We start from the raw sequence: 14,134 nt of genomic DNA on the forward strand, positions 1-14,134 counted from the left end.
CTGTTGTAACTAATGAGAAGTTTGAATCATCACAATCAGCTATATTTGAATCCATAATAGCCTTTCCATTGTTATGTTTGGCCTTATTATCCAACTTCGGACAGTCTTTCTTCCAGTGCCCCTTTTTTCGACAAAAGGCACATTCATCTTTGCTAGGTCTAGATCTTGACTTGGATCTTCCATTCCTTGTCCTCTTTTGATTTTGAGGACGACCCCTCACAACCAGTGTTTCTCCTTCTCCGCCCTTCTGTTTTTCTCCCTTTCTTTGTTCATAGCTGTACAAAGCCGAACAAACTTCTCTGAGAGAAATTTCGTCATTTCCATGGAGTATGAGTAGTTTCAAGGTGTTCGTACTCATCAAAAAGTGACCCCAACAACATCAAGGCCAAGTTACCATCATCAAAAGTTGCATCCATATTTTGCAAAGTTGTGACCAACTTATTGAAACTAGTGATATGTTCATTCATCGTGGTACCAGGAACATAGGTGAAGCGAAACAGTTTCTTCTTCATGTACAATTTATTTTGACTGTATTTCTTCAAAAATTTATCCTCCAGTATTTTCCATAATTTACTTGCAGAAGTTTCCTTTGTGTATGGATATTTCTGCTCTCTAGCAAGGTAGGATCGAATGGTACCGCAAGCAACACGATTGATAATTCTCCAATCTTCTTCTCCAATAACATCTGGTCTTTTTTCTTCAATGGAAAGATCTAGCCCTTGTTGAAAAAGGACATTTAGAACCTCGCCTTGCCACATCCCAAAATGTCCTGACCCGTCAAAAATTTCTACCGCAAATTTTGCATTTGACACAATTCTTGTCATAAGCGAAGATGTCAATGATGATGTATTGTTGACACTTGATGTATATTCTTCTTGTTTATTGTCTCTCATCTTTGACACAAATATTATTTAATAGTTGACGACACAAATCAAGATTATGTCCTTTCTGGTGTGGAAGATCAGACTAAGCTGCAACCACAAAGCATACTTAGACAGAACCTTGACTCAGTTACCAAGATAAATCTTTTCTGATGTGGAAGATCAGACTATGCTGCAACCACAGAGCATACTTAGACAGTACTTTGGCTCTGATACCAATTGTTGCGGAAGACAAATGTATATAGTGTGAATGAGTCACAGCTACTATACCAAAAAATATGACAGCCACCAAATAATAAATAAGACAATAAAGCAACAATAAAAGGAACACCAGAATTTTCGAGGTTCGGCCAATTTTGCCTACTTCCTCGGACACAACCAATATTTTATTCTACTCCAAAATTACAAGTGAAATAATACTAAAGAGAGAAGATACAAATACCTTAAGAAGATAAGAAGGCAAATGAGAGGTGTGTTTAAATCCTAAACATTAGGCCTTTTTTATAGGGTGAAATTCTCCCCCAAATTAAGTCCCAACCGATGTGGGATAGTTTGCCATATTCAACAACATGACCAAAATGCTTGCATCAATAAACTTATAAATAACAATTTTATGAACTCTAAATTGAACACAAAATCTAGGACACTCTGTAAATAACTATTGTGGTACATACCATTTGAACGGGGTGTCGCTCAACACCACTTTATAATATGCTTTTTTCTTATATATGTGCGGATATATGTTTCCTAAAAGACAATTTGTATAATTTCCTAAAATACATTGCTTGAAAATAATACATTATAACTATTAATTTGAGACATGAAGTAAAGTCCTAAACCATATATCATACATAGTCCTAGACACTTACAAGTCGAATTGTGGCAATAGACTGACTGTGTTTGGATAAAATCTTGCATACATCACTGGTTCAACAAAGTCATGACGATCTAGCACGAGCAAACAAGAGTACCCAAACAAGAGTAACCACAAAGGCAACAGCTGGTGTAATAAAATGTTTGCCAATCTGTGGTGGAGAAGCATTAATTTTGGCTGAAGAAGGTGCAGGAGAAGCTGGCGAAGGTTGTTGTTCAACATTTATAGATAATTTCATTCCATGGAAACAGTAACCTCCACTGCTGATAAAGTAATAAGGTCTTGCCTGAGTTAGCTGATAAACATCTCGCCCACCCCTTGTAATGTTTGTTATAAAGTCATGATCAATGCACTGCTCGTAGTTGGTTTGGTTCACCTCCAGCACGCTGTAAAGATGCTTGTCAAATACAAAATCTGAAATGAAACCCACAATTAGCTTCAAAAAACATTTTAATTCTCAGAAATTGTCTAATTTTACGTCTGTTCTTCAAACATTTGGGAGTTATTAATCAAGCTTATATCTTTTAATGCAGAGGCAGATCCATGATTTAAATTCTATCGGTTCAACCATTAAGGTTTTTAGCATTACACCATTATATTTTTAAAGTTATAGGTTCATATTTACTATTTATTGTAATTTTAATAATTTTTTACACATAAATTTATATTCCGCAATGAAAATACTGGGTTCAGTTGAACCCGATGCTAGAGGGCCGGATCCAACCCTGTGTTAATGAGGAAAATAAAAAAACAGAAGAAACTTTTAAATGTTACTCTCTCCGGTCCAAAATAAGTGATTTTTTGGCTTTTTTCTTGTGGTCCAAAATAAGTGATTTTTCCAGATTTCAAGAATTAATTAATTATTTTTGCCTACATTGCCCTTGAAGTAATTAATGTTGGAGTATGTGTTAGGAGTGTTAATGTGAAGAGATAATAAAGGTTAATATGGTCAATTTCATTACTAATTAATGTTAAAAAGTGAATTTCTTAATATGTGTTAAAACAACCAAAAAATCACTTATTTTGGACTGGGGGAGTAACGTTATAGGTGGACCTATAGTAATAGAAGTGATTCAATTCAATCGACCATTTTCTACCTATATCATTGATATTATAGTCTGTGAAAAATCCTGAAAAGTGGTACTAGTATAATATAAAATTATGTTTTTTGAACCCATAAAACTCAAAACCTTAACCCATAAATTTTAATTTTGAATCCGCCATTAGTTTACATTAAATTCTTCCTCTCAATATTTAAATGCAATTCAAGATGTAATTATTTCGCCTTCCTAACACAAGGAAAATCTTAACTTATGTTCTAATAATACCCTTTTAGTTTTTGAATCTCCAAATTGTAATTTGCAAAATAAATTTCACCTATATTAGATTTTGTGCCAACATTGTCAAACTAGATTTTTTTTTCTTTTGAGACCAGTGAAAGATATCAAACAAAATTATAACGAAGGAGTTTAGCTTCACAATATAATTTTTTTTTCTTTCTACTATCAACTTATAACCTAAAAGATAACGAATAATAACTTTTCATTAAAAATAATATTAATAATCTGAAAAATAAGACAAGTTATTTGTCAAAACATGCTAATATAACATAGTGAAAAAATTCAGTACACTATTATGATATACTCCCTCCGGTCCAAAATAAGTGATTTTTTGGTTAATTTCACACATATTAAGAAATTCATCTTTTAACATTAATTAGTAATGAAATTGACCATATTAATATTTACTATCTCTTTAATAAACACTCCTAACACATACGCCAACATTAATTACTCCAAGGGCAATATAGAAAAAAAATTAATTAATTCTTTAAATCTGAAAAAATCACTTATTTTGGATCATAAGAAAAAAGCCAAAAAAATCACTTATTTCGGACCGAAGGGAGTATAAGTTACATCCAAATAAAATATAATTGAGTTGAGTGTGTGACGAGGAAGCTAAGGTTAAAGGTCACTCACAAAGCCAATCGCCCACGTAAAAATGGCGATGAACAGCCCAATCAGTGTAGTTAACGTTCTGAGTCCAGCCATACTTGCCGCCCACCTTATCGAGTCCACTGGCCACTGACTTTATCATCCCCAATAACATCGTCACCCTTACCAGCAGTATCACGCCCTCTGTTATCATTGTCTCAAATGTTAGGACTAGTTTTCTCTCTTCTTTGGTGGATTGTGAAGCCGGAATTTGATTAAGGGGCAAATAGAAAAGAAAATGACCAATATCTTGGCAAGAGAATGTAGCAACAATATATTGCTATAAACCAATATATATATTTCTCATGTATAGCAGGAGATTTGTGTTAGGAACCTGCACTACTGCATGTTGAAAGTGGGGATACAGACATACAGGACTGCGTGAGTCTACATGCAAACCAAATGAGCAGTTTGATCATTTTCCGGACTGATTAGGGTATATGCACAAGAAATAAATGGGTAAAAAAGTTCCTAGTTGTCTCCTTTTTGATCTGTTCGTCCATTTGGGACTTTTTGAAGCATTTCTCTCTTGTGGCATGTGCCTCACCCTGGTCATTTGTTCATGTTTTTGCATATTTACATCAGATTGTGTAAAACTTTACCACGATTAAGCAATAAGTTAAGGGGATAATGTATATTATTTAGCTACGATTTAGTGATAACCATGATTGTGAAGATATGTGTCATGTATTTATTGATTTGATATTAACAAACGCTATGAATAAATTTGTACCTAATGACTTTCTGAGCTAGTGGTGGAACGACACGCAATGGATAAACTTTGGGATCACCGAAACTTTGAAGTTTGAACTCGTAATATTAAGGTTCGTATTGGGATCCTCTTATTCAATATGCGAAGAGTTCTAACATCTAGGTTTTCTACAATATTCATAAAAGACTTACAAGCTTGACGAGCATCAAAATTCGGGTCTTTACTCCCAAGTCCTAACACAATAAGGTTCTGTGACAGCTTAATTGCCTTGGTTAATAGCAACGACGTATGTGCGCTCAAGATCTCATGAATAATTTCAATCGAAATTGTAATGGAGAACCTAAACTACAGTAATTGGTTTTGATCATATTACTAACATTTTATTAAGACATTACAAATAATTCAAACATTTTCTAGCGCCTCTTCAATTGCACGCCACCCCCCCGGGGGCGGGGGAGGGCCGGTGGGCTCACACACAACCATACGTAGTATATTCGAAACCAGCTGTTAAGACAAGGTAATTTTACTTGTACAAAATCATCAAGTCACATGCCTTGGGGTCCACCATTGGCCTCGCCAGAGAGGATTTGATAATGAATCCATTAACCCAACCCACGCTCCTTATTTCCCTCTTATAGATAGACAGCAAAATGACCAGAATCTATCATGTGAACTCTTATAAAAAAACAAACTTTTTACAACATTGCTGAGGACCACCATGTAAAGATTCACTACATTTGAAAATGAGACCTTTTAAATAAATTTGAAATTTGGATGACTTGGGAAATACTGTATCTCTTTGTAGAGAGAGGGAGGAGGGGGGGGGGGGAGCTGGCTATCGGAATTCGAGCCTCAAACAATCGAGACAGCAACTTACAACAAATTAATGATGGATAAATTGATTAAGAGAGGTACTACAATTAACACGGATTAAGAGACCAATGCATTTCACTCAAGAACAGTAACATGAAAGACCTCCGTGATCCACGCAATCAATTTCTCCGATGAAATATTTGGTACAGTTGTTTATGTAAAACATAAATAAACAAATTTTCAAATGAACCCCACCAATTTGATCTGAAATAAAAAATTGATTTTCAGGTCAAATGATGATGGCAGTAGCGAAAAGAAAAATGGTAACTTTCAAGAAAAAAGAAAATACAAACACACGCAAGACAAAGCTAAAACACTTTCTTGACATTTTGGTTTAACTAATTGTCTTAACCATCCAACGTTTTTGGACAATTGACCATCCTACCAGAGTAGAAGAAATGCATTCCACACAGCAGAAGTTGCAAAAAGAGCTGGTATCAGTATTTGCCCTGTAAAAGAGGTGAGCACATTTGTCGAACCGCTACGTACTGGAGCAGCTTTTGGTGGTGGAGGTGCTTTTTCCACATGAATAGCCACTTTCATGCCTCCGTAGCATAATCCTCCACTACTAGCGAAATAGTAGGTCTTCGTCACATTAAGTGGAACCACGTCCCTTCCTGCTCCAGTGGTGTAATTGTGGAGAGGGTGATCTGTAATGCAGTTCTCGTAGTTGGTCTTGTTTAGCTCAAGCACACTCGCCTGGTTCCTGTCATACACAAAATCTGGGATAGCAGAGAAAGAGTTAATGAACAGCAATGAGTAGCTGCAGATATCTCTGTATTCGAGAAAACAAAGTTTCATATGCATATGGCATGACTATGTAGATAGTCATTGGTGCTAACTTGTAATGTGTCTTGCAGTTAATTATGCAACGAGATAAACATAGAACTCAGCAAACACCATACATGTATATGCATAAATACATACATGTATATGCATAAATACATATATGTATATAGTTGAAGCTGTTTCAAAGCGACACGAGAAGTATTGTGACTTGCCAAATTACACGTTACTTGCCAAATTAGATTAGGAAACTTCGTGTGCTTGTCCAGAATTAGCTGGTAACCAACAATGTCACAAACAACTTTGTCCCTACAAACAACTGGATGATTCTGGACAGGATCAGGCATGAGGGTGACATCTAAGCATGTGGCTGGAATTATTGTCTTGTCCACTGACATATTCCTCTCTAGATTTAGAGGTAATGTCCTACCACCCTCCTCATACCCCACTAGTGGGATTTTACTGGGGTCGTTGTTGTTGTCCTACCAAAACTCATTATCTCAAGCACTTAATTGTTGTAAATTGGCTTAAAAAATTAAAATGTGAGCATCAGTAGTTACTTGAACCTCACAACCAACCAAGACAGTTAGACTGAAGCTTGAGTATAAAGATTGAATTTTACAGACATCTAATGCTCAAAACAAGTTTTCAACGCTATGGCTTGCACAACAACCTATCTGTATGTGCTAATGCAATTTAGAAAAGAGAAAAAGTTTGAGATCAGAGGTGAAGTTGCTAAGCTATCTCAACAGTTACACAAAACCAAGGATATCAAAAACCACGAGTCGAATGGGAATTCTAATGATATTGCAACTATATCAAAGAATACCAAGTAACTTGAGCTGGATGCTTTCTTTAATTGCAAAACTGTAGGGATATCGTGCAATTTAGATTCTAAACTAACCCCACTAAAGAAAGGGCAACAGCAATACAATTAAAACACCATTGTCTCTATGATAAATACAGTGCTTATAGCGGAAGAAGCTGCGTTATCCAGTGCCAATAACAGTTACAAAAAAGGAAAGCTTCAAAATTTCTCAGAGAATGCCCAGCTGGAAACTCTTATCATTCAAATTAGGTTTAAAAAAGAGAGTAAAAGGCATTCAAAATGCGAGCTAAAACCGTAGATCTGAACGACAAAAGAGGTTGCTAATTCTTCTTAGGGTAACAACTAACAAATAATACACCGAGAAAATAAGCGTAATAGGGGTAAAAGTTAAAGAGCTTCAAGAGAAAAGTAAAGGTCCAAGCTCCAATTGGAGAAACAAAATTCTCATCATAAAATTACTAAAAACAGAAATTTATACTAAATTCGAACCAAAGAAGCACTTCCTATATTTAAAAAGATCCACCTCTAGCTCTACTAATTGCTAATTAAGGAAAAATTATTAGAAGCGAGCTAAGAACAAAGATATAAGAAAAAGGAGCTAAAAAAGGAGTAGATCCAAGGGAAAAAAGTGCATACAAAGCCAGTCGCCGTTGTAGAAATGTTTGTCCTTCGCCCAATTAGTGTAATTGACATTGCTAGTCCAACCCATTCTCGATCCCACAATGTAACGAACCGAGTAGACTTCGGGTAACATCACCAACAAGGCGCAAGTTAGCAGCACCGCCATTGTCGGCCAACCGAAGCTCCTCCTTCCCACCACCTCCATTTCTACAGTAGTATTCGCACTCTCTAGAGTTTATTAGCTAAGCTGTATTTTTAAGTGTCTTTTTGGGAAATATTGAAGACTTTATTTATAGTGGAAAGTAGAAATTCACTGTAACTGTAAAATGTAAATCTCTATTTAACTGTCGTATAGGTTTATCTTATTTATCTTTTAGTAATAAAATAATACTATAAGAGAACATGGGATTAATTAATGAAGTGGAGTAACAATATACAAAGTCCAAGGCAATGTTCAAACTTACAGCTCATTTGTTAGTGGAATCCGTAGGATACGCCTTACTTTCTACCTTCCAACTGCATGTTATCCATTATTACTAAACCCTTTAAATAAAAATTTGAACCGTTTATCCCAGCCACAACAATATATCTAGTATTATTCGTATTCTCAGGTCTGGAGAGGCTAGTATGTACGCAAATTTTACCCTTGTCTTGTAAGGATAGAGAGGTTGTTTCTAATAGACCCTCAGGAAAGTATAAGCACCACATTAATAAAAATATAGACAAGAAATGACAGTACCAAAAAGTCATATAAAGCAGAATAAAAACAACAAGATAGTAAGAAGATCAACAATGAAAGAAAACAACGGATAGTCATAAAATCTACTACCAACGAACCGTGTACCCCACATTTATACAAATAAGGTCGATTAAACATTAATTGCGAGTTGCGACCAAGTTTAAAGGATAGCTCGCTACATAAAATATCCCGCATTTACGTAAGATACACGAAGAAAGACCGCACCCCAAGCTTGAGATATCAAAATTAAAAAGTGAATAACTAGCTTGTTGCAATAATAAGTTACCGTATTTTTGAACATATAAACTACCGGTAGATGAAATTAAATAAAAAAAATAGATAACTAACTTGTTGCAATAATAAGTTACTGTACTGAATATATAAACGGGAAAATTACGTGACACATTAAATATTTACATTGTACTTATCATCCTTTGTATACACCCTTGTATTTCAACTTGGTTACAGTTGATATATATCGTATTCATTGCACGAATGAATATAATTGCGTGAACGAATACAGTTGATACATGTATTCGTTGCGCAAACGAATACAGTTGACACATGTTGTATTCATTGCGCGTTTGACTACAAGTGATACAACATAGTAACAATTGAACAGTAGCTACAAAGGATAATTAGACAAACTATAGTTATTAGGCTCTAAATTATAGTGATTTATGAAAAATTCTCAATATAAACTAGCAATAGATGAAATAAATGGAAAATGGATAACTAGCTTGTCGCAAATAATAAGTTACCGTACTATACATATGAACTATCGGTAGATGAAATTAAATCATAGTTAATTTGGGAAGATGCGCTTAGTAGAATGGAGTCACTTCTCTTAACAAATTTTAGCTGTGTGGCTTATGAAAGATTTTAAGAAATTTATTTAAATTTTCAAAGTTGTTGGAGACAAGTTGGGCGCACGAGCACCAGCAAAGGAAAGCAACCTGGACGAGCGCGAGCAAAGGGCGGTGGGAAGCGGTGCGTGAGCTTGCAAGTACATCGAGGGCTGCAAATCAACACAGGTTTGGTTCTCGGGAATTGGTACCTCTCGTTCTACTGTTTTCCTTTTGGTGTTAGCTAAATTGATGTTATTTTAGTTCACAATAGTTAGATCATTCAATAGGTGTACCGGTAGTCACTTGTTTCCTTCTAGTTTGATTCGTTGTCTGTTGTGCACTAGCGAGTCTTCTGTAGATTAGTCGTAGGTGTAGTGGCAGCAGTCTGGGATGATAGATTAAAGGCATGTCCTCAGGTGGGGCAGAGTGTGGGGCAAAGAGTGGGGCCGGGGTCAGGGGGTGGGTCGGGAGGCAGGGGAGGTAGAGGGGGCAAATGAGCCTATAGGTTGAGAATCGGGTCATGGAACATAGGTTCGCTAACGAGTAAGTCTATAGAGTTGGCGAAGATCCTTCAGATGAGGAAGATTAATATAGCGTGTGTCCAGGAGACTAGGTGGGTCGGATCGAGGGCGAGAAATGCGGATGGGTATAAGTTGTGGTACTCTGGAGTCGTGGGGGGTAAGAATGGAGTGGGTATCCTGGTAGATAGCCATCTTAGGGAGTCGGTGGCAGAGGTCAGGCGTGTGAATGATAGACTAATGACTATTAAATTGGTGGTGGGTGAGTGTACTTTAAACGTCGTTAGCGCGTACGCACTGCAAGTAGGTTGTGATGAGGAGATTAAAAGGCGCTTTTGGGAAGGGTTGGATGACATTATTCGTAGTATTCCGCCTTCCGAGAGGTTATTCATAGGAGGGGATTTCAATGGTCATATTGGGTCGTCTGCAGGTGGTTATACTGAGGTGCATGGCGGCTTTCGTTTCGGGGAACGGAACGGAGAGGGCACCTCACTGCTGGATTTTGCCAAGGCATTCGATCTAGTGATTGCAAACTCGAGTTTTCCGAAGCGGGAGGAGCATTTGGTTACTTACCAAATTTCGGGGGCGAAGACTCAAATTGACTATCTCCTCCTCAGGAGATGCGACAGAAGGTTGTGCGAGGATTGCAAAGTTATCCCAGGTGAGACCCTTGCAACACAACATAGGCTTTTGGTGATGGACATTAGTATTATGATAAGAAGGAAGCAGAGGTTAGTACGAGGCCGCCCGAGGATTAGGTGGGGCGCCTTGACTAAGGTTTCAGCCCAAGAGTTGGAAGGATGGTTGCCGACAATGGGAGCTTGGAGAAGTAGTGGGGACGCAAACACTATGTGGTCGACGACGCAGACTATATAAGGAAGGCGGCGAGAGAGGTGTTAGGGGTATCTTCAGGCCGCACCGGTGGCCACAAAGGAGACTGGTGGTGGAATGCAGTTGTACAAGGTAAAGTGGAAGCGAAGAAGGTGGCTTACCTGCGGTTAGTGGGGAGCACTGGCGAGGAGGAGAAGAGAGCGAACATTGCGAGATATAAGGTAGCTAGGAAGGAGGCAAAGATGGCAGTGACGGAGGCTAAGACGGCAACTTTTGCTCGTTTGTATGAGGAACTAGGGAACAAAGACGGGGAGAAGAAGTTACTCTGACTCGCTAAGGTGAGAGAGAGGACGACTCAAGCTCTGGACCAAGTGATGTGCATAAAAGATGATGACGGCAAAGTTTTGTTGGGGGATGACCAGATTAAGAGGAGATGGCAGACCTACTTTCATAAACTTCTAAATGAGGAAGGGGATCAGGATATTTTACTAGGTGAATTGAGGAATGCCGACAGCCCCCATGAACTAAATGATTGTAGGGACATTGAGGTCGATGAGGTCATGGAGGCAATAAGTAAGATGAGAAGGGGCAGAGCTACCGGACCAGATGAAATTCCGGTTGAGCTTTGGAGGTGTGTGGGTAGAGCAGGCTTGGAATGGCTTACTAAGTTGCTTAATGTTATATTCAAGACTAATAGGATGCTCGAAGAGTGGAAGTGGAGTACAATGGTCCCGTTGTATAAGAACAAAGGCGATATCCAGATCTGTAACAACTATAGGGGTATTAAATTACTAAGTCATACCATAAAAGTCTGGGAGAGAGTGGTAGAAATAAGAGTGCGAAGGACGGTGTCTATTTCAGACAACCAGTTCGGGTTCATGTCGGGGCGATCTACTATAGAAGCTATCCATCTTATTAGGAGGATGGTGGAACAATACAAGGATAAGAAGAAGGATCTCCACATGGTGTTTATCGATCTAGAGAAAGCGTACGACAGGGTTCCTAGGGAGGTCTTATGGAGATGCTTAGAGGCTAAAGGAGTCCCGGTTGCCTACATTAGGGCGATTAAGGACATGTATGATGGAGCTAAGACTCGGGTTAGGACAGCAGGAGGCGATTCCGATTATTTTCCGGTTATTACGGGGTTGCACCAAGGGTCTGCGTTCAGCCCTTTCCTATTTGCCCTGGTGATGGATGTTATAACGTATCATATTCAAGGGGAGGTGCCATGGTGCATGCTATTTGCTGATGACATAGTCCTAATCGACGAGACACGACGCGGCGTCAGCGAGAGGTTAGAGGTTTGGAGACATACCCTTGAGTCCAAAGGTTTCAGGTTGAGCAGGACGAAGACGGAATACCTTGAGTGCAAATTTGGGGCAGAGCCGACGGAAGCGGGAGTGGAAGTGAGGCTTGATTCTCAAGTCATCCCTAAGAGGGGTAGTTTCAAGTACCTGGGGTCGTTTATTCAGGGGTCCGGGGAGATCGACGAGGATGTCACACACCGTATAGGGGTGGGGTGGATGAAATGGAGGTTAGCGACGGGAGTCCTGTGTGACAAGAAAGTGCCACTGTTACTGAAAGGTAAATTTTATAGGGCAGTGGTTAGGCCTGCTATGTTGTATGGGACCGAGTGTTGGCCGGTGAAGATCTCACACATCCAGAGGATGAAAGTTGCAGAGATGAGGATGTTGAGGTGGATGTGCGGGCATACAAGGAAGGATAAGATTAGAAATGAAGATATTCGAGAGAAGGTGGGTGTGGCCCCCATGGAGGACAAGATGCGGGAAGCAAGACTCAGATGGTTCGGGCACATTCAGAGGAGGAACACTGATGCACCGGTGAGAAGGTGTGAGCGACTAGCTGTGGTGAGTACGAGGAGAGGTAGAGGGAGACCTAAGAAGTATTGGGGAGAGGTGATCAGGCAGGATATGACGCGACGTAGGATTACTGAGGACATGGCCCTAAACAGGGAATTATGGAGATCGAGCATTAAGGTTGTAGGTTAGGGGAAATTGTGATTATTATTTTTTTACAGCGCACTAGAGTGAGACTAGTCAGTTAGGAATTAGTCTTAGGATGCTATTGATCAGCTACTAATGATGGGCTTTATCTGTTGTTTATTAGTATACCTTACATCTTTCTCGTATTTCCTATATATCTTATATTGCTGTTACTTTGTTATTTTATGGTATTTATGTTATGTTATGGATTTTATGGTATTTTATGTTATTTTATTATGAGTCTATTGATAGTACTAATATAGTGTCTCTTGTTGCCTTCTTGAGCCGAGGGTCTCCTGGAAACAGCCTCTCTGTCCCTCGGGGTAGAGGTAAGGTCTGCGTACATATTACCCTCCCCAGATCCCACTTGTGCGATTCCACTGGGTTGTTGTTGTTGTTGTTGTTGTTGTATTTAAATTTTCCAATAACTAAAAAATAATATATATGAGATTAAATTATACTCCTATTCAATGAAAATATAAAATTTTAATATTAGTATAAGTTAACATGTTATGACATATTAAATATTTATTTTTTAAATTGCCAACGCAAACTTACTGTTGAGATTCATCTACGGTTGACTTTTTAGAAAAATGAGTAGTATTAAAATCTTATATTATCAGCAGATAAAATTTAACTCATTATTAAAGTATTTAGAACCTAGATTGTTCTTTGCAGATGTTTCGGTCTCTATATCAGTCTCTATCCCATTAAATGTTACAAATTGCAAATGTGGCTTTTTTCTCCTTCCCAAAAAAAAAAGCGTCAAATAGAAAATTAATCGGTCCACAGAAATTAAAAGCATTTGCTGGTCGAAAATTGGATAAAATTTAAATATTTTGGCGTACAGCCTATATCTTTCTAAATTTTAGCGTTGCTGATACGTTTGAGATTGATTCCTGCTCTGTAAAAATCAAAATTTCTCAACAAACATATCCAGCTTGGCATTTCTGGCCCGAGATTTATGGCTTGCATTTGCAACCACCCCCAACCAGAATTATTTTTTATGATTAAATGTACAAGTATATAATTGAAACAGAAAGAATGACGCGCTCAATGCACATGCATATCAAAAATAAAATATTAGAAATACATCAGTAAAATAACGTTTCAAACTTTTCTCGAAAGAAAATAAAAAAAGAAATGTAAAGATATACTAGTATTTTTCTAGTTGGAGAAGCGTTTTGTCTGATGCTATAGAAGTTAAACCCAGAAATAAGTAAGCGTTTCATTTCTTCCTCAGTTCATTTTTACTGGTTTACAATAGACTTTGCACTCCCATTAAGAAATAATAAATAAAGTACATATTTTACTATAATACTCATAGTAATGATAGTATTTTAAAAAGTCTTGGCAAATGAATAGGTAATGATAAGGTTAAAACGGAAAAAGATTAAATTTCTCTTGATTTGCTAAAGACAAGTAAAAGTGAAAATACATTTTTATTATGCTAAACAAATAAAAGTAAACAAAGAGTATTTTTTTATTGATTGGGCTTATTCGCGTAGTTCAAAATAACTCAAATTTTTTGACGGTTTAAATTGACACTATATTCATGTTCAAATAGGTAAATTCAGTTACTTTTTAAAACAAAAACTAAATTTGACACTTCAGGTAGGTCATCA

General features: G+C 37.7%; 2 protein-coding genes across 2 annotated transcripts; both read right to left on the reverse strand.

Annotated features, from left to right (window-relative positions):
• Nucleotides 1-1,557: 1,557 nt before the first annotated feature.
• Nucleotides 1,558-4,011, reverse strand: LOC104219515 (early nodulin-like protein 20). Its single transcript, XM_009770212.2, has 2 exons — nucleotides 3,735-4,011; nucleotides 1,558-2,169 (listed from the first exon to the last, which is right to left on the reverse strand). Exons 1-2 carry the CDS (start codon nucleotides 3,901-3,903, stop codon nucleotides 1,820-1,822), a joined length of 519 nt encoding a protein of 172 aa, XP_009768514.1. The 5' UTR covers nucleotides 3,904-4,011; the 3' UTR covers nucleotides 1,558-1,819.
• Nucleotides 4,012-5,423: 1,412 nt separating this feature from the next.
• On the reverse strand, nucleotides 5,424-8,078 carry LOC104219506 (early nodulin-like protein 17). The gene is made up of 2 exons (XM_009770204.2): nucleotides 7,586-8,078; nucleotides 5,424-6,056 (listed from the first exon to the last, which is right to left on the reverse strand). The coding sequence occupies exons 1-2, from the start codon at nucleotides 7,773-7,775 to the stop codon at nucleotides 5,716-5,718; spliced, it is 531 nt and encodes a 176-aa protein (XP_009768506.1). The 5' UTR covers nucleotides 7,776-8,078; the 3' UTR covers nucleotides 5,424-5,715.
• Between the last annotated feature and the right edge of the window lie 6,056 nt (nucleotides 8,079-14,134).

Source organism: Nicotiana sylvestris, chromosome 2 (genome assembly GCF_000393655.2).
Source record: "Nicotiana sylvestris chromosome 2, ASM39365v2, whole genome shotgun sequence".
In the NCBI taxonomy this organism is placed as follows: Eukaryota; Viridiplantae; Streptophyta; class Magnoliopsida; order Solanales; family Solanaceae; genus Nicotiana; species Nicotiana sylvestris.

Coding starts and splice junctions, on each gene's coding strand:
- LOC104219515 (XM_009770212.2), bottom strand. CDS start 3,903: ATGATAACAGAGGGCGTGATACTGCTGGTAAGGGTGACGATGTTATTG. Junction 2,170..3,734: donor TTACGTGGGCGATTGGCTTT/GTGAGTGACCTT, acceptor GTTTCATTTCAG/ATTTTGTATTTGACAAGCAT.
- LOC104219506 (XM_009770204.2), bottom strand. CDS start 7,775: ATGGAGGTGGTGGGAAGGAGGAGCTTCGGTTGGCCGACAATGGCGGTG. Junction 6,057..7,585: donor CTACAACGGCGACTGGCTTT/GTATGCACTTTT, acceptor CTGCTATCCCAG/ATTTTGTGTATGACAGGAAC.